Source organism: Tympanuchus pallidicinctus, unplaced genomic scaffold, assembly GCF_026119805.1.
Source record: "Tympanuchus pallidicinctus isolate F22 unplaced genomic scaffold, pur_lepc_1.0 scaffold48, whole genome shotgun sequence".
Lineage (NCBI taxonomy): Eukaryota > Metazoa > Chordata > Aves > Galliformes > Phasianidae > Tympanuchus > Tympanuchus pallidicinctus.
This window is the reverse complement of record NW_026294767.1, coordinates 490,158-509,370: the sequence shown is the minus strand read 5'-3', so window position 1 is coordinate 509,370 and position 19,213 is coordinate 490,158. Positions and strand designations below refer to the sequence as shown.

General features: G+C 44.3%; 5 protein-coding genes and 1 pseudogene across 5 annotated transcripts; 3 read left to right on the top strand and 3 right to left on the bottom strand.

Annotated features, from left to right (window-relative positions):
• Positions 1-183: 183 nt before the first annotated feature.
• LOC128090555 (scale keratin-like) lies at positions 184-752 on the bottom strand (annotated as a pseudogene).
• A 916-nt stretch (positions 753-1,668) lies between these two features.
• LOC128090563 (scale keratin-like) lies at positions 1,669-2,050 on the top strand. Its single transcript, XM_052702958.1, has one exon. The coding sequence runs from the start codon at positions 1,685-1,687 to the stop codon at positions 2,048-2,050; it is 366 nt and encodes a 121-aa protein (XP_052558918.1). The 5' UTR covers positions 1,669-1,684.
• A 2,456-nt stretch (positions 2,051-4,506) lies between these two features.
• LOC128090552 (scale keratin) lies at positions 4,507-10,966 on the bottom strand. The gene is made up of 2 exons (XM_052702949.1): positions 10,901-10,966; positions 4,507-5,364 (listed from the first exon to the last, which is right to left on the bottom strand). Exon 2 carries the CDS (start codon positions 5,341-5,343, stop codon positions 4,873-4,875), a length of 471 nt encoding a protein of 156 aa, XP_052558909.1. The 5' UTR covers positions 5,344-5,364; positions 10,901-10,966; the 3' UTR covers positions 4,507-4,872.
• Positions 9,079-9,619, top strand: LOC128090549 (scale keratin-like). Its single transcript, XM_052702946.1, has one exon. The coding sequence runs from the start codon at positions 9,095-9,097 to the stop codon at positions 9,602-9,604; it is 510 nt and encodes a 169-aa protein (XP_052558906.1). The 5' UTR covers positions 9,079-9,094; the 3' UTR covers positions 9,605-9,619.
• A 472-nt stretch (positions 10,967-11,438) lies between the features above and the next one.
• On the bottom strand, positions 11,439-12,232 carry LOC128090550 (scale keratin-like). Its single transcript, XM_052702947.1, has one exon. It carries the CDS (start codon positions 12,187-12,189, stop codon positions 11,716-11,718), a length of 474 nt encoding a protein of 157 aa, XP_052558907.1. The 5' UTR covers positions 12,190-12,232; the 3' UTR covers positions 11,439-11,715.
• Positions 12,233-15,847: 3,615 nt separating this feature from the next.
• On the top strand, positions 15,848-16,321 carry LOC128090551 (scale keratin-like). Its single transcript, XM_052702948.1, has one exon. The coding sequence runs from the start codon at positions 15,848-15,850 to the stop codon at positions 16,319-16,321; it is 474 nt and encodes a 157-aa protein (XP_052558908.1).
• The last annotated feature ends 2,892 nt before the right edge of the window (positions 16,322-19,213 follow it).

Genomic DNA, 19,213 nt, shown 5'->3' with positions numbered 1-19,213 from the left:
TTGAAGTCCATGGAAGAAGAGGAATGGGCAGGAGATGAGGGCAAAGCACGCAAAGGTGCCAGCACTGCCAGTGGCTCAGGCCTCAGTTGCAGCTGGAGATGCTCAGCACTCCTCAACACTCCAGGCCCAGGCATTCAGGAATGAGTGGATGCTAGTGTTGGAGGGAGCAGGCAGGGCCTGAGTTTAGCAGGGCCCACAGGTGTCCCAGAGCTTCCTGCTGTAGCGGGGCAAGGCGCAGGGGCTGCAGGCAGGAGAAGCGTAGGGTCTGCCAAAGGTGCAGAGGCCGGCCGAGCCCTGAGTGGCCCCGGCGCCATAGAGGCCCCCCAGCCCCAGGGAGCCGCCAAAGGCGGGTGCTCCGGAGGAGCCCACCACGGCTTGCTGGGGGAAGGAGCTGAGGATGGGGCCGGGGAAGGTGACGACGACGGGCGGTGGCTGGATGAAGGCCGTCGAGTCGGGGCACTGGCGCGCGCACAGCTCGTTGCAGCTCTCAGCGATGGGCTGGGGCACGGCAACGCTGGTTTTTGGTGGGCACAGGTCGTAGCAAGACATCTTGGTGTGATGGGATGGAGCTCTGCAAGAGGGCAGACAGTGTCACGCAGCAGCAGATGGCAACAGCTCAGGCGCACTCCAGGCACAGGCCTGAGTCTGGAGAAGAATTGCTCTTGGACTTACCCTGTTCCCAAGGAGAAGGAGGCCAGAGCAGTGCTTGGAAGAGCTCCCCTCAGTCCCAGCTTTTATCCAGGATGAAGCATGGCTCATCAGCCTCTGGGCCAATGGGCAGAGGTGACACTCCCTGATGCCGAGGCCAGGCTGGCCTGCTCCCGCTCTCCCTGTGTCAGCAGTCCCCGGCTGGACCAGGACAGGCCCCTTTACTGCCCTCCCTCCTCTTCCTGCATCATGGACTGACCGTGTAGTGCTAAGCAGAATGACTGAGAGGAGTGCCTTTGATTGGGCATTCCGTCACCTCGCGCCTCTGCAGATAACAAGAAAGGAGTATTTGTCACTCAGATGCTGGCATGCAGGATGCCTGGGCCAGACCTTCCACTTGCCCAGTGCTGTGCCCGGCTCATCCCTGAGGCTCTGCACAGCTGCCATGAGGACACAGCAAAACTATGACCCTGGGCAAGTGCTGTGGCATGCAAGGAACTGCCACTCAGCATTTTTCACCCTCCCTTCCCTCTTATGCAGGCACAGGATGAGAGGGCAGCAGGTCTAATTGGTCCATTAGCAGAGGGCTGGCCAGTATCCCAGCAGGGTAATTGTAGGTGCTGATGGAATGGGTGGGGGTAGCCAAGCAAACAAGATCAGTAAAACAGCCCCATGGAACGCACATGGGAGATTGGGGTTTGGCTGCTGATAGCCATGTGCCCCCAAGCTCCTCCCCATGTTCACCAGCCCCCATAAAAGCACTGCCCTGTGTGAGCACCAGCATCCACTGCTTCCTGGCTCAGCTTGGGAAAAGGGTGAGTGACTGGCCCTCCTTTGGCTGGCACTGGAGTGGGTCTCCTTGGCAGGAGAGCAAGATGCTGTGGGGTGGCTATGGCCCTACAACAGTGACGGAGGCTATGGACCTGCTGCATGTAGAGCAGTCCCTGGTCACTCACTTGGTTCTGCTAGGGCATCGCCAGTGTTATAGCTCCTCTTCTTGTAGCTTTCATTGCAGGCTCAGCTCTCTCACACCAAGATGTCTTGCTACGACCTGTGCCCACCAAAAACCAGCGTCGCCGTGCCCCAGCCCATCGCTGAGAGCTGCAACGAGCTGTGCGCGCGCCAGTGCCCCGACTCGACGGCCTTCATCCAGCCACCGCCCGTCGTCGTCACCTTCCCCGGCCCCATCCTCAGCTCCTTCCCCCAGCAAGCCGTGGTGGGCTCCTCCGGAGCACCCGCCTTTGGCGGCTCCCTGGGGCTGGGGGGCCTCTACGGCGCCGGGGCCACTCAGGGCTCGGCCGGCCTCTGCACCTTTGGCAGACCCTACGCTTCTCCTGCCTGCAGCCCCTGCGCCTTGCCCCGCTACAGCAGGAAGCTCTGGGACACCTGCGGGCCCTGCTAAACACAGGCACATGCCTAGTCTCCTCCTGCTTTTCTCATCCTCTTCATGAATGCATGATCCTATCTGGGCCCTTTGCAGGCTACTGCCTTGTAGATGTCTCAAGAAATACCACTCATGAAGGCCCATGCATCTCTTGCCTACCTGAGTCCGGCACACATCGCTGCTGTTTGTTGTGTCCTTTCCTGCCTTTATGATTAAACAAGGTTGCATCCAACACTTGAGTATTTGTCTTTTCTTTTCAAGGAGCATAGGAGCTCCAGAACTCCCTTCCCCTGCACATGGCCAGCCCATTTGGACAGGACAATCTCAGCTTCCTTCTGAGCCAGGCTGTGTTTCCTTGGGTCAAATCTCCTGACTATGACAGCTCTGGCTCACACAGCACCATGACATGTTAGGAGATGACCTGTCAGAAAGCAAAGCTGCTCCGCAGCCTCTGTGACTTACATCCCCATGCCTTCTGCAAACCTCCAGTCTCCTTGTTTTGGGAACTGCATTAAGTTCTTCTCTTCCTTTTTTCTTTTGCCTGTATTGCTCCAGAATCTTTTCTCCCTAGTCAGCAGATGCATGACTTTTTTGCTTTGTTAATGAACAAAAATCATTCCTTTGCTGTCACTCCCATCTATTAAACTACCTTGCTTTTCCAGTCTTCAGGTTTGATTCCCTCCCCTTTAATGCCAATCAGCTTTGTTCTAACTGCGTGTTAATTGGAATGCTTCTAAATGATGGACCAGTGCTATTAATGCATATATTTAAGGGGAGTATTTCCAAGACTAAGCCTTAAGTGATCAACCAGTAACCACCATCCATTTCTTTAGTTCTCAAATGATGTTAGACACAGACTAAAAGAATATAGTTACATACTGTTTTGCAACTAGACATGACCTCACCCTGAACCATCAACCAGCTCAAATAAAGCTATGCAATCGTGTTAGTTGGGTGATAATAGCTCTCACCAATCTTGTTATCTTGGGCTAGGCACTTGCTGTCTAACACAGTATGCATGTAGTTTTAGCTGGCTTGCATCCTGCCCAGCACTCTCAGCAAATCCATTGGAAGTTTGGTAAGAGAAGCTTGCATGTTCAGCACCTAAATATCTTTCAGAGATTTGCACGAGAACGGGGATCCCAGTGTTGAGAAGAGAAACAAGAGAAACAGAGAAAAATCAGTCATCTCAATTTTGTAAAATTGCTGCTGTTAATGAGCCAGCTGGGAGGAATCAGGGCTTTGCTCCAACTCAAGGGGTGGCTGAGCCAAAGAGATGCAGGTCGGCGTGGCATAAAGTAGGATTCTAGTTGTTTAGCTCCAGGGAAATCAGCACAGCAGTGTCTTTGCCTCAACACACATGAGTCTGGAGGGCAGCAGCAGAAATGGAAAGCCATCTCCTTGTACCCAAAAGGCAGGAGACCTTCTCCATTCTGACTGCATGGGTTGCTTACCCATTTGTGGATCCCTTGGGGGAGACCAAAACATCCTTATCTGAGCCCTGTAGACTTCAGCACCATCCCAGCTTCCTACAAATCCCCAACAAAAAGCCCAGGACTATGAGGGCAGGTGGTATTGAGAGCCAAGAAAATGGGAGAGGCTTTTGATGAGTGTCATTTTTTTTTTTCATTGCAATATTCTCAATATGCATTTTTTAAATGAGTGAACATAAAATATTACCATCTTAAAATAAAAACAAGATGCATTATACAATAGTCACGCTGCTTTTGATTTCAGCTCATTGCTACTTTCAGCATAGAGCCATCTGACACATACTTAGGGGACAGTAAAATTATCAATTAAATTCTGGATTGCTACTTCACAGTGCTGAGGGCTGAGCTCAAGAAATCACACATTCACTTTTTCATTGAAAGTACCTGTAAAATAATCCCTAAGCATCTGTTAAGCAGTACTTCATTTTCTTCATACTTCATGCAGCTGATGTATGGGCTTGGCCAAAACTTGCTTGAGGTAACAATTAGCTTAGCAGTGAAAAGGTAGTGCTTGATCACTGCTCTTCAGATACCTATCTTAAAAATAATCTCCCATTTATCTTCCTCCTATTGTTCTTTTTCTGAATGTAATTTGACAGAACTTCAAGACAGGTTTATCACTTTATACATGAACACAGTGATGTGTTCTAGTAACTTATACAAGATTTCAAAACAAAAACAGCACTAAACTCTAACCAAACACTGGAAGTTTGACAGCTGAAATAATTAACGCAGAGGAGATGCAAGATAATTCCATCTCAGTAGAAAAGGAAAACTGGGCAGATAGCTTCCTTCACTGCAGGACTATGTGAGAGCTACCAAGGGCTCTGCCCAAAAGCATCTCAGCCTTGGAATGTAAGTGGGCTGAAAGCCTGCCCAGGGTGGGAGGCAGGCCACATGCAGGGGAAGGGACACCTGGACCCCTACAGGGACTGCAAAGGAAAACAGGAGTCAAGCATTAAATACAGGCTTAGTTTATTATATGGGCAGTAAAGGACACAAGAACAGAAATACAACAGGCTCTGGTGGGAAGAAGGCCCCAGGGCTTCAGGAAAGGTGTTTCTTCAGGTTTCTCCCATGCAGCAGCCAGAGCAGGGCCCATAAATAACCTTTGTGGACATGGATGAACTTGAACATGCCTGACCACTGACAGGGCAAAGAAGAAGAAATGAAACAGGTGACGGAGAAAAAAAAAATTAGAAATGAGATTTAAGGAGCTATTCTGACCCCACTGCATTAACAAGAAATTGTTGATGCTTGGCACCTTATTCAAGAGCTCAGCTGAAGATCAGGATAGTACTGCCCATTTGCTGGTTTGCTCCCATGAGGGAAATATTCCTGCATGATTTAGCAGGGCCCGCAACTGCCACGGCGGTACCTGTTGTACCGGTAGGAGTAAGGGCTGCAATAGCCAGAACCATAGGATCTACCATAGCCATACAGGCCCCCAGAGCCCAGGGAAGAGCCTCCATAGCCATACAGGCCCCCAGAGCCCAGGGAAGAGCCTCCATAGCCATACAGGCCCCCAGAGCCCAGGGAAGAGCCTCCATAGCCATACAGGCCCCCAGAGCCCAGGGAGGAGCTTCTGTAGCCCAGGGAGGAGCCCCCAAAGACCGGTGCTCCAGAGGATCCCACAACTGAATCTTGGGGGAAGGAGCTGAGGATGGGTCCAGGGAAGGTGACAACAACAGGAGGTGGCTGGATCACAGCTGTGGAGTCAGGGCACTGTCGGACGCATGGCTCATTCCCGCTGTCAGCGATGGGCTGGGGGCGGCTGATGCCACCGATGTTGGTGGGGCACAGGTCGTAGCAGGACATCTCTTAGGAATGGAGGTCAATCTGCAAAACATGGGCCTTAATGTTAGCATTAGAGAAATAACAAAAATTAGATTGTGATGAAGGAGTCCAGCAGGGCATCTGTAATAAATCTGGGAAGTGTGCATATTCTATCACTATTCTCTTTTGCATTGCAGTTTGAAGAATGGTCTTCACCTTAATATGGCAAATGCACATCCTTTTCAAGTGTGATTTTTGTTATTTGCAGGTGAGCTAATTTCAGTAGTACAATGTGAGTATCAGTTGAGTACATACTTCTTTGCTACCAGGAGAAATCTGTTGAACATTGCCATAATTCTGACTGTCTATGAACTATTCTTTGTCTTAAAATAGTATATATAATTGTAGATAGTCAAGGAAATCCTTTTCAACATTAAGATCTTAGAAGCCTGGGAATCTAAACTGCTTAAAATACCCTCAAAGTCTTTTTCTGGAGCCTAGCTCCACAAGGGCTCTCATGTAAATGGAAAAAATAAGCACTATTTTCATAAACGATCAATCACAGATCTCTCACAGTCTGGCAGGCCTGAAGAGCACTTGGTTCTAAGTTCAAACCAAAAGTTTGCGACAAGTCAATCTTTGCAGCTTGAAAGAAATCTGACTTACCCAACTCACGAAGGCGAGTAAGGCGAGAGAAGTGGATAGAAGAACCTGGAGGAGAGAGCTTTTATACAGTTCCTTCCTTTGCCTGGGGGATGTTAGGCATCCCGTGCTTGAGTTCATAATTAGGTACCAACCCCAAACTGTGGGACACGCAGTTCTAAGTGCTGAAATTGCTTTTGCTTTTTTGTTTGCACATTGCAGGCGCTTCAAACCCACACATAGCGTGACGTGCATGCCCCACTGCAGACCTCTCCATCATCTCCAGGAGTAATTTTTTTATTTCATTGCTCTTTAGGGGATCAAGCAAGCTGACTCAACTTATTTTAGCCATACCTTATTAAAATGACAGGACAGTAATTTCTTTTTATCCATTCACAGTGTCTTTTAGTGTAATCAGTTGAGGTGATAGTTTACCCACAGAGAAAATTAAATTTATTTAGGAGCTCCAATGAAGGCTGAAGGCTTTTTGCAGGCTTAATGCTTATACCTCCAAACGCATCACTGGGCAATTGCAGTGATCAGGAAATAAGGAGCGTCTTTTAGTGACTTTTGGAGAACTCTCTACCAGTTGACTTTCAGTCTTGGGAACAGAGGAATGCTTCAGCTGGTAATCACAAACCTCTCTGGAAATGGAGTTTTGAGGTTTTTTCCATCAAAACTGACTTTCCTTTATATTATTTTGATATGACATGAAGGCAGCGACTATCATACCGTGGGTTGTCATCTGGTTGTTAAATGTTTGACACACAGACATTACTTCTTGTGGACAAATGCATGCTTCAATAAAATGGAAATGAGCTTTCAGATAGAAAGTCAAAGTTCCGAGAAGCGTTTTAAACCACAAACTGATTACTTTAAAGACCCAAGTGACCTTAACCTATATATTTCAATGTGATAACCTCTCATAATAGGGAAGTGTTTGCATCCGGGTTTTTAATGTAATACTGACTCAGTACACACAAAGTGGTAATGATTGTTGGTGAGATATTTGAAAGCCCATTGGAATGTCCTCATAAAACTTGAGGATAGTTTTCAGTATTACAGTACAGGAAACCTCCTGATGTGGAAAAGCTCATAATTTAGAAACAATATGTGATATGAAGATTACTAGGTTGATAATTATGATGATTATGATAACCATCATAATGATATGGTATTAAAACAATGCTGTAAAGAAAGAAACCTCAGCAAATGCCACTATTTTCTTTTTCCAGTGGTTTCCCAGATAATAATTGCTTTCTGCTGAGAGATGCTGTCAATCATCATCTTTTATGCAAGATCAGTTGTAGACCAGGATCAAGGACTCCAGGATCAAGCAAGCTAGGAATTAAATGAATCTCAGGAAAATGTACCTTTTCAAACTCATGGAGTAGAATAAACCAAGCTGAGTGTTTTGAGTATCCGAATGTTTATTTCTGATATTCACAGGGCATCTGTCCACTTAGTGTCACTTCAACAGCATTTCAGACATTGATATCTTAAAGGTGAGGTTTTTTACCTGTTGGAAATACAAATGAAAGAGTGGAAGAAACCCTTTAACAGCTGCAAATGGTATTTGATTTATGTTTTGAACATCCAAAATTTGTCTGTTCAATGTAGCCTTATGTAAGGTACTTGGAACTCTCAGCAGGTTATTTGTGATAAAGTATCACATATGTGATATGTATGACACAGCAAAAGAAGCATTAACTACGTATAAGCAGCTTACTACATGGTGCAACTCCAAAGAGGATAGAAAACTGATATTAGGTTCATGAATCATGTGTTAGGATGAAAGATGCACTCATTTCACCCATCACTGTTTCAGATCAAAGACCCTTGCGTGATGTAACGTGTTATGTTGCATGATAATTGGAATCAAGTAATAAGCAAAAGCAGAAAGCAAGAGAATTTCATCACTTTATGGAGGTATCAATACAAAAAATGTGTCATGTCAGCTTATTAACTTGATGTTCACAAAACCAGCCTCTCACCCCTCAGGCAGTCTGTGCTGTATAAAAGCACTCTGCACTCACGGCTCTTCCAACCTCATCTCTTCATTTGCTCTTCTTGGTGAATTGGGTAAGTCTGAATTTGCTCTTTGACTACCATAATATCTCTTTTCTATGTGATTTAATGCTGGATGGTCTCTAATTAGTACTGATGAGTAAAATTTTAGGTGAAAATTCTACAGAAATGATTTAAAGGATTATGCACAACCATATTCAGTGCTGGCATTTGCTTTCAAAGCCAACCAAAAGTCTCTTGATAGGGCATAAAAAGTTGAAAGAAAAGTTTAATTCCAACAGTTGAAGAAATGATGTGACAAGTTCAATGTCTGTTGCTCTTTCAGTAACTCAGATAAATAAACAGAAAACTTTGAAAAAGTTTAAATCTACATGGTTTATGGGAAAGGTTTCCACTTAGAAGTGGACTTTCCATTATGTCTATTACAGATCACTCAAGTTGCTTTAAAATGAACTCAAGAAAAATGGCCATGAATGCTATCAGAGATTAGGCACTGAATTAGAGGAAAAACACAAAAGAAACGAGAGGTGTTTCTTAACGATAAGGAATCATGCAGAGAGCTTGAGGTAACTAGTGAAGAAATATTTTTTAGTGCCTATTGAAGTGAGTCATTTGGAGGGAGATTATCTACAGGGCATTTTAATATGGAGTTCTAAGCTCTTTACAGAAACGCAGAATCACTCTTTAGAGAAACTGGTCATAAATATCTTTGCCACGATTTAGTGTTTAGAAAAGGGGGACAATAGCCTTTGTAATTCTACTGGAATGGTCTCATTAAACAAGTTACTGAGCAAGTCTGAATAGTCAATGGCTTATAATCCTTCTCTCTATAAGGCTCAGCACAGAGAAGATCAGTAGTGAAGATGAGCTAGAGTCACGACACTGGGTTCTTGGGGACTCTGAGCCCTGTGCTGATCCAATGACTCACCAAAGCATCTCAGGAAACAGTTTTGCTGCTTTGATTTTTCAATTCTAATGCATATAGAGGAATTAATGCTCTTCAAAGGGCTGTTTAGTTGAAAGAAAGGTAAAGAACTCTATAGTGGTTATAGTCATACAAATAATGCCTTGAGCTTAATACAATCAACCTGGTATTATACAGATTGACCTCCATTCCTAAGAGATGTCCTGCTACGACCTGTGCCCCACCAATATCGGTGGCATCAGCCGCCCCCAGCCCATCGCTGACAGCGGGAATGAGCCATGCGTCCGGCAGTGCCCTGACTCCACAGCTGTGATCCAGCCACCTCCTGTTGTTGTCACCTTCCCTGGACCCATCCTCAGCTCCTTCCCCCAAGATTCAGTTGTGGGATCCTCTGGAGCACCGGTCTTTGGGGGCTCCTCCCTGGGCTACAGAAGCTCCTCCCTGGGCTCTGGGGGCCTGTATGGCTATGGAGGCTCCTCGCTGGGTTATGGGGGCCTGTATGGCTATGGAGGCTCCTCGCTGGGTTATGGGGGCCTGTATGGCTATGGAGGCTCCTCGCTGGGTTATGGGGGCCTGTATGGCTATGGAGGCTCTTCCCTGGGCTCTGGGGGCCTGTATGGCTATGGTAGATCCTATGGTTCTGGCTATTGCAGCCCTTACTCCTACCGGTACAACAGGTACCGCCGTGGCAGCTGTGGGCCCTGCTAAATCATGCAGGAATATTCCCCTCATGGGAGAGAATCAACAGATGAGATGCAATGGGTTCCCAACTGAAGAGCTCCACATTGCTCTGATTCAAGACCATTGAGCTTTTTCCCTTCAGCTCTGATCAAATTTCTCCTCTGAATTCTACTTTCAATTTCCACTATAACACTTCTCCCTTCATGTTTCCATCATGCTTTAGGTAAACGTAACAAAACAGCAGAAATGATTCCTGTTTGTTTAGATAAACTAAAACACAGGAAGGAAAATGAATCATGTGACTATATCCCTTGCTGAAGATCAGTTACTTATTTTCTTGGGGACTCTGAATGTGTATTACTTTCTCAGTATCATTAAAAGTTTATTACATCAAACTTGCGACTTTCTGGTGTTCTTTCCTCATATTTTTTATCCTGATTATTTATTAAGAAGCCTACAGTAGTTCTACAGCCTGTCCAGCTGAAAATCTACATCATGTGGATGAAAATCCCAGAAGTAAGTCACAGAAAAAAAAACAACAACTTTCATGTCTACAAAAGCAGAGTCCAAGCCCTCAGAATAAAGGAATGATTGCTCTACTCTCCCTGTATTTCAGACATATAAACAGAAAGGTTAGGGTGGTATACCCACCAATTACAGATTAGTAGCATTAAAGAAATGTAACTATAGGTTCAGCACTTTAAACGGCTTTCCTGTCAGTTTAGGATTCACTGTTGATTTCACAGAACCATAGAAAATCCCAAATTGGAAGGGACCCATGGTGATCATTGAGTCCAGCTCATAGTAGTTGGGCTGATTTCTTCCAGTTGAGTCACTGAGTTATCGCCCTGAATTTCGGGTATTCACTATTCAAACACCATCCTTGGGACAGACCTTACTAAAAATTGACACGATTTTCTGTCAATTTCTTCAACAGTGAATATTCTCCTGTAAGCTTCATGGAAATTTTATATTCAGGGTATAATCAGCAGTCTGTATAACAAGGAAATCTAAGACATTGAAGAGCTTTTGACAGAGACAAAAAAAACGCAAAAGATCTCCAGTTTTACCATAGTCCTACATTAACGTTGATTCATCACTGCTAGCAAAAACAACAGAAGCAGTCAGGGTATTTATGATATCCAAAGAGCTTAAGCATTAGAAAAATCAGACTTCTATATACACATCCTCAGCAGAGTGTTTCTCAGTTCCTCCTACATAGGAACACCTTGCAACTAAAGCCCCCACTTCCATCCCCTTTATGCTACAGACCAGTCTTCCAGATTCTCCTGACTTCCTGGGTTCTCCTGCAATATTTCTCACCCAATACATTCACTGAGAAGCCACACCCCTCTGAGAATCATTTCTTGTTGCAGCTTTTCCCCTTCAACAACCCCCCATCACCACTCTTGACCTCCCTAAATTCCTTCCCATGCAGGAGCATCCCTCCCACCTGAGGGCCCCAGCTGTGACTCATTTCCCCATAATATGCTCATCAGAGCCATTGGCTCTTCTGTTGTGATCAGGGAAGATCACCAGGTGGCTCATTAGGGAAGGGAGGTTTAGTGTAGCTATTTTCTAAACATTTTGTTATTTTTCTATCACCAGATTAGGAGAATTCCTGCTCACAAACGTGTGCTCAGTGCAGCAAAGAGGGTCAGTGTTCACTAATGGCTGAATTGCTTCAACTCTTTCTAAAAGTTATCCTATGTAAGGATTTATTTCTTTCTTCAGTTCTCTTTATGGAGAGAATTTTTCTCCACAGTAGTAGAAATTAAAACCAAAAGTTGATTTATCTGATTCGGAAGAAAATCACTTTAATAAGATGTATTCACAGAAAAGTGTTACAGAATGCCAAGAATAAACATTGGAGTGCAGACAGATCATTCCATAATTATTCTTTGGTGAAATATCATTTCATAAGGATTAAGATTGCTTATAGTAACCACCAAACTGTACGCACAGGAGGAAAAAATATTCAAAGAAGCCATGAGTAGAATGTGAGGCGATTAAAGATGCTCTGTGTGCTCCCAGCTCCACTGCAGTGGGATGGGACCAATCACAACTTCATCTCCTTTGGGACTACTGCTATGTATCACGGAGTCACTGGATATTCTTGTAGGTTATTTCTGCATGATTTAGCAGGGCCCGCAGCTGCCACGACGATATCTGCTATATCGGTAGGAGTAAGGGCTGCAATAGCCAGAACCATAGGACCTACCATAGCCATAAAGGCCCCCATAGCCCAGGGAGGAGCCCCCATACAGACCCCCATAGCCCAGAGAGGAGCTTCCATAGCTCCCATAGCTCCCAAGGCCCCCATACAGACCCCCATAGCCCAGTGAGGAGCCTCCATAGCCATACAGACCCCCAATGCCCAGGGAGGAGCCCCCAAAGCCCCCAAGAACGGGCGCTCCAGAGGATCCCACCACAGCTTGCTGGGGGAAGGAGCTGAGGATGGGCCCAGGGAAGGTGACAACAACAGGAGGTGGCTGGATCACGGCTGTGGAGTCGGGGCACTGCCGGACACAGGGCTCATTGCAGCTGTCAGCGATGGGCTGGGGGCAGCTGATGCCACCGGTGGTGGTGGAGCACAAATCATAGCAGGACATCTTCTGGGGATGGATGTAAGCTGCAGCACACACTGATGATGAGACTGAGTAGAAGACAAAGAAACACAAATGATTATAGCAGTTTACACAAAGGTAATGAGTAGAGTATAGGAGTTTCAGCAAATAGCCAGTTTCGCTGAATTATGTAAACACAGATTATGTGGCTTTCCCTGCCTGAATGCTTACAAAGTCATTTGTCGTGACAGTGAAGGATAAATTGCTATGCTATTATCCCAGTTCCCATTTAGGCAATCACTACCCTGATATAAGCCATAAAATTTCAATATTAAATAAATACATGTTCAAACATTCTGGGCCAGGATGTCCTCCAAAAAGTTCTTTCGAAATGACTAGTCCCGAGATTCTGTGAACTCCAGAATATGCAAAGATTGCCATAGGTTAAATGCAAGGCAGTCAGGGTAGTGCAATGCAAGTCTCATAGGAACTAGTACTGAGGCAGTACCTCTGCAATGCCCCCCATATTACAGGTTCATTTGTCAGCCCAGAGCTGATGCTAGGTTCTCTGTCCCAATACAGTACAGATGCCCTCAACAGCATGGATGGTAGCCATCAGTTGAGGTTAAATCCTGCATTAAAGATGTAGCAGTAGAGAAGAAAAAGAGACTTACCTGAGCCACCAAGAAGTCAAGGGAAAAGTTTGGAAGAGCTATGAGAGAGAGGAGCTTTTATAGCCCATCAGAGCAACCGTAGGTACAAGATAAACATTTGTTGCCCGCCCCAATTTCAAATGCAGGTAACCCATCAAGATGATGACATTGCTTTGTTCATTATTGGAGTTTACAAGTCCTTTCAAAATTCTCTTGTAAAAGAACATAAACATTACATTAGGTGACGGCGAATTCTTTCATCTTGTGACTTGTTGAGGAAAATTAATGCCTGGCATTATTCCAGTCAATTCTTTGAAATTACGAAAGAATTGTGCTTGCTCCTCTTGTATTAACGCCTGGAGTGTGTCTCATGGGTTTATCAGAATAATAAACTGCTGTCATGGACACGATTTTTGTTTAAGAACATATAATTCACATTGCAGCCTGCCCAAACAGCAGTTAAAGACTGACAGTGTAATATGTAGGAAGGCTGGGGGTGGTTGGTGCATGCTTAGCTTCCCCACCCACAGGTGGAGGACCCAGTATCTCTGGTTGTTGTTAGCTTTTGGCTGTGAAAGGGACAATTCAGCTCTAAAAATCAGCACCCTCTCCAGGCACCTGTAAGGTTTGCTTCAGTTGTGCTTTCTACATAGGATAGGATTCGAGACAGAAATTGAAATTTGAGCAGAAAAATAGCACAGTCCTTAGGTTTTGGAGTCTTTAAGGAGAAAAATCCTTAGGGATTTTTCTTTGTGCAGGTATCAGCTGAGGGGATTTCTCCTCCCAGCAGCCACTCAAACTGTGCTCTTGGATGCAAGAATAGAAATGGGGCAGAAGTGCTTTGAGTTGTTGACATTGATTGTCAGGAATTTGTGACCTGTAATGCTCAAGCCCAGGACAGTGCTGAGCTGGCAGTTTCAACAAGTAGAGAACAATTATGCACTTGGAATGAATTGTGAAAAATAAAGGCTGGGTCTTCCCCTGTATACAGATGTGTTATTTTAATACTGCAGACTCTATGCCATAGATTAGCATAAATTATCAGGTGGGTCTCTCAGCCTTTGAAGTGGTTGGAACTTTTTCTGGGAAATATTTCCAGGGAAACAAGTCTTTTCAACTGCCACAAATCATCCACAACGTTTGAGAACGCATTCTTACAATTAGATTAAATACGTGTACCCGGATTTGTGTGCCTAGCAATTATGAAATGATATCACATTAAAATATTTAAGTCAAGGTCAATTGTGTTCTTGCTATAATCAGTTCATGACTGTTTTCTTCAGAGAAATATGAAATGAAACACAAACTTTTCAGTAACAGACAGCTTATTAAATGGGTGTATCTTTATCATTCCTGGTTGCACATCAGACCATGAAAACAAAGATAATGGAAAAGCTGAAGAAAAGCATTGGCATTGCTCCTGCTCTACCACTAAGGACATGAAGAGAGTGATAACAGGAATTAATATGATGTCGAAGCATTTCAGATGAAAGAGACTTCTGTGACAAAATGCAACTCTTTTGTTTTGTGAGAGTTTGAACCAGCAGTCAGCCAAACTTTGATGACCTGCGTGTCATAATAATTTGGGGTTTGCCCCAATTATGCACAAGAACAAATTGTACCTTAGGTGATCCCCACAACCAGGGGAACTGTATAAAAACTCTCTGAACCAAGAGTTCTTCATTCCACCTTGCTTGCTTTACTCTCCCTGTGAAGAGGGTAAGTATCATTCTATCATGACCTCTTGCCTAAAATCCAAATATATGTTTTTAAATTGTTTTAATTAAATGTGTATGGAATAACCTCTAAATACTCTAAGATTCTTAATAATGATAGATTTTCTCTCAGTGAGTGTATTTTCCTTTTATAGTGTCGGACATCAGTGTACTCAGGTTCTTCAAAAGTGGCCATTTCCTCTTAACACAAACTTGAGCCACCAAAGCAGCACTGAAAACTTCAGCAGAAGGCTATTCATGTCACTAGGAAATTTTTAAGGAAAATATACATAATTTTTTTTTATTCATCTTTTTATATGTATTGTATTATGAGCGGATCAGCTTGGCCAGAAAAATGCAGAAGTACTGTTGAAAGAGATACTGGAATATAGAGATGAAATTAGTAAACATGAACCTTCATATTGTCCTCCGTCTGAGCAAGGAGTTGGTCCAAATGACCTTCAGAAATCTTTGCTAATCTATTATTTTCCATAGTTCTATGTTGCAGTATGGTTCTAGTGAAGAAAGAATTGTTCAGAGGAGGTACTGAGCCTTTTCCATGGGTTTTCCTGGAAATTGGCTCAGATCCTATGGTGATAATCTTGCTGAAGAGCTCAGCACCCAGCAAACACGTCTGCAGCAGAGGCTCATCTATAGCTGCCTGAGTGTACCAGTTTCACTGTGGAGAAACCAAACAGATAATCTTCTCACCCACCCTGTGACTCTCAATCTACTTTGCAAATACTTCAGGGCAGGGAATGCCTTATTTAATCTGTTTTTCTAGCAGGCTCAGGATGCCGGCAGCATGATTTTTGCCATTGCTTTTGGAAACAAGTTACAAGTCGATATGTCAGAGTTGTTATTCCAGCTACCCATTAATTTACTGCAAGAGCTTCGCTGGTATTCAGGTTACTCTGCTTTGTTTTTGCCAGTATAAAATAAAATGTGAAACAACCTCTTAGACACAGATATTGTGAGAGTGACTGCAAAATATAGTGAAAGCAATTGGCAAAGCAAGTGGTTGGTTCTTGTAGTGATCAAGAGCTGGGTAGTAAAAAGAACTTCTAATAGGAAATCAAGCATGAGAAAATAGGAAGGATACAATAAATGGAGGGGCTTTTCAGAATGGAACCTGAGCAGTGCTTGTTTTTACAAGTGAGAGAGAGAGATATTGATGAATTAGATTGAAAAGGAAGAAATACAGCTAAGATTTGAGAGATAAAGCCATTATTCTTATCCATGTGTCCAACTTTTAAACTCTTTTTTTCAGTAGAGTTTGTGCCTTCCGTTTACTTATCATCAGTGTGTGCTGCAGCTTACATCCATCCCCAGAAGATGTCCTGCTATGATTTGTGCTCCACCACCACTGGTGGCATCAGCTGCCCCCAGCCCATCGCTGACAGCTGCAACGAGCCCTGTGTCCGGCAGTGCCCTGACTCCACAGCCGTGATCCAGCCACCTCCTGTTGTTGTCACCTTCCCTGGGCCCATCCTCAGCTCCTTCCCCCAGCAAGCTGTGGTGGGATCCTCTGGAGCGCCCGTTCTTGGGGGCTTTGGGGGCTCCTCCCTGGGCACTGGGGGTCTGTATGGCTATGGAGGCTCCTCTCTGGGCTATGGGGGTCTGTATGGGGGCCTTGGGAGCTATGGGAGCTATGGAAGCTCCTCTCTGGGCTATGGGGGTCTGTATGGGGGCTCCTCCCTGGGCTATGGGGGCCTTTATGGCTATGGTAGGTCCTATGGTTCTGGCTATTGCAGCCCTTACTCCTACCGATATAGCAGATATCGTCGTGGCAGCTGCGGGCCCTGCTAAACACAAAAGGAAAATCCACTGAATGAAGTACCAGTGGAAAACAAAATGCAGATTTACCAGCTAGTGGAGGAGTAACAACTTTGTGAAAGCACTCGCTAATCCTGCTCCATTTGTATGCTCCACACCTCTACATTTTTCCTTTGAATTCTTCTCTGATACCTTTGTGGGTTCAATTATTTATTTCTGTTTTATCACACTTGTTTCTGAGTGCAGTGAGACATGTAACATAGTTCTTTTCCAAATGCATCAGTCTCCAATATCCTCCATATGCATACTTGATACTGTGATACTTGTTTATTCTTTCCATTCTCATTAAAATTCCACTGCATCATTAAAAAAAAAAGAAGTGTACTGTAATTCATCAGTTCCTTCCATTCTGACTTTGCCAGCTTCTCTGCATAAAGCTGCCTGTTGAACCTATGTACTAAGCTACAATAACACTTCCACATAGTAGAAGTCCACCAGAAGCCCTTTCTAGATTTGTTTCACCACCGATCAGCACCAACGTGGTCACAACACACCTGCCATAGATGAGCAGGAGCTTTCTTAACACATTACTCCATTAGATTTCCCACTCATGAGTGTGAGATAAAACTTTGAACTAACTACACATTGAGCCCTTGCTTATTCCATTGCAGACCTCTAATCTGATGTCATAACGTAATCTAACCACAGCCCTTAAGGGAAGATTGGTAGCTGATACCAAATTAGTTTTGGAATTTGTGTTTCTCTGGCACAAATCTGCCTGAGTCCAGCCTTTTGAAGTGTCTTTCTCCTGTAAATCCTGGCTGTGTGTAGGTGACACTTCTGCCAATCCATTTGTATATATTCACAGTGCTTCTGTTTGGGTTCCTGGTTTTGGGAGTTCTTTGGTTCTCTGTAAGTAACGCGCTTATCAAATATAAATATATTTTCTATAAATATTCTATGGGTAGCCTCAAACCAAGTAAAAGTACTGCAGCACATCTGGTCTATCTGCTATCAGAAGAGCATCTATCTCCTGATGAAGCAGATATTTATCTTATAAAATGGTTTCTTCCCATGGTTCTGCTGCCAAAAGATCTTAGGCTACATATTTATCTACAGCAGAACAGCAGCCAGAAAGGATCCACAACTCACCGCCTTGCCTTTAAGTGGGTGGGAAAGACCAGCATAATCAAAGCTCTTGTTAAGAGGAGCCCCAAAATGTGTGTGCTGCCAAGGATCCCACTGTGTTGTCCTGAAGGAAGGAACCAAGCATCAGGTTGGGAGGAGATGCCAACATGTGGTAGTGATTCACTCAGGGCAGCTGTTGGCATTGGAGCCAGACATAGAGTGAACGGCAGGAAACTTGGCAAAAAGTATAATTGCACAGATTCCCTAAAACAGGAGAAGCTCAGATCTCATGGTGATGGGAAAGGCATAGCAATACATAGTTCCAGACCACCCCACCCAACTGCAGTCAACCAGCCAAGATCTACTTGGTCAGGTAAATGGAGTTCCTCAGAAGTCTATGAGCCCTCCAGGAAAATATTTTTAGATAATAGTTAATCACTGTGTAGTGGAAAAGGAGGAATGTAAAAGGTCACATGCTTCACCAGGTAAATGGCCGCTCTTGTTCTGTGCCTTGTCTCTGATAAACATCAGTTCTACATGGTCTGAGGCTAAGTGTAAAAATCTGGATGCATTCCATTATTGAATGAGAAAGCTCACCCAACTCCTAGCACCCAGGGGGCCCTTTTTGCACCAAGGAAGCTTTCCTCACATTCCTTTAAAGCTTTGGCTTTCTTCCATGCGAACTAAGTTGAAATGGCACCTGGAAGACCAAGTGGACGTGTTCTTTATTAAATAAGATCCTGACTGAGGTCTTGGGAGGGTAAGAGTGCAGTTTGTAGGGCTGCAGGGGTTTGGGTTTCTGTTCAGCAGAGTGTAACCCTAAGATCTGGTCGTATGGAGAGCTGGCAGCTCCTGAGAATACATGGTGAAAAATAGCAGCTGGGTCCTAAAAATCAGAATATAACATTGTCACCTCGTAAGTGACAAAAGAGTATTTCAAAATGTCACAGAAATCAACAGCTTGACATCTAGAAAACAGTTGGCTCCAAGAAGAAGAAGGCAAGACAAACAAATATAAGGCTGTTCTGAGGAGGGCTTTATATGCATTTCCTCGAACTGCCTGGAGGACCTGAGGCTCCTATTAACTCCAGCCCACATCTATCATAGGTGGTTCACCTCAAAATGATGAATCAGTTTTTTGCTCAATATTTATGTTTATTAGTTGATTCAAATTCTCACTCTGCAGGAAATGCGAATTACAAAACAAACATTTCTTTCATCTTAACACTTAATTGGCAAGATTCATTCCTGGTAATGTTCCATTAACTACATTAGAATGACAGGAGGAATTGTGCTGGCTTCACTTATTTCTTCTTTATTAGCTGACATAATGATGGTGGCTCAGAAGTCCACTGTAATTGCCAACTGCTTTCATATGCAGATTTTCTTTCCATCCTTTCTTACTCATGCTAGATAACGTATAATTGAGACAAACCACGGCGTCTTTCTTGCGAAACCAACAATCTACATGAGGGTGGAACAGGACCATCCTGCACTTTTTGGGTGAAAAATCAAGAGAAACATTACAAAGCATTTTTTAAACCATCCATCCCCATGCCCTGTGTGGCAAACTACCCAGTTCTGTAGATCAATTTGCCACAATAAAAGACAGCTAGCTTGAGGAATATGTATTTTAGAGGAAGCCAAGCATGTGTTTCAGTCATAGAGCCAAGGGAGACAGCTCACAGGTAGGCTTAGAAAGCACCAGGGAAAGCTGCCAAACATGAGGCTGGAGATCTCTGTGCCACAACCAGAACAAATGAAGAACTCATTTGGAACAGGAAATCAGCTGAAAGC

Bases quoted from the DNA above. Each gene is read 5' to 3' on its own strand.
- LOC128090563 (XM_052702958.1), top strand. From the start codon at position 1,685: ATGTCTTGCTACGACCTGTGCCCACCAAAAACCAGCGTCGCCGTGCCC.
- LOC128090552 (XM_052702949.1), bottom strand. From the start codon at position 5,343: ATGTCCTGCTACGACCTGTGCCCCACCAACATCGGTGGCATCAGCCGC.
- LOC128090549 (XM_052702946.1), top strand. From the start codon at position 9,095: ATGTCCTGCTACGACCTGTGCCCCACCAATATCGGTGGCATCAGCCGC.
- LOC128090550 (XM_052702947.1), bottom strand. From the start codon at position 12,189: ATGTCCTGCTATGATTTGTGCTCCACCACCACCGGTGGCATCAGCTGC.
- LOC128090551 (XM_052702948.1), top strand. From the start codon at position 15,848: ATGTCCTGCTATGATTTGTGCTCCACCACCACTGGTGGCATCAGCTGC.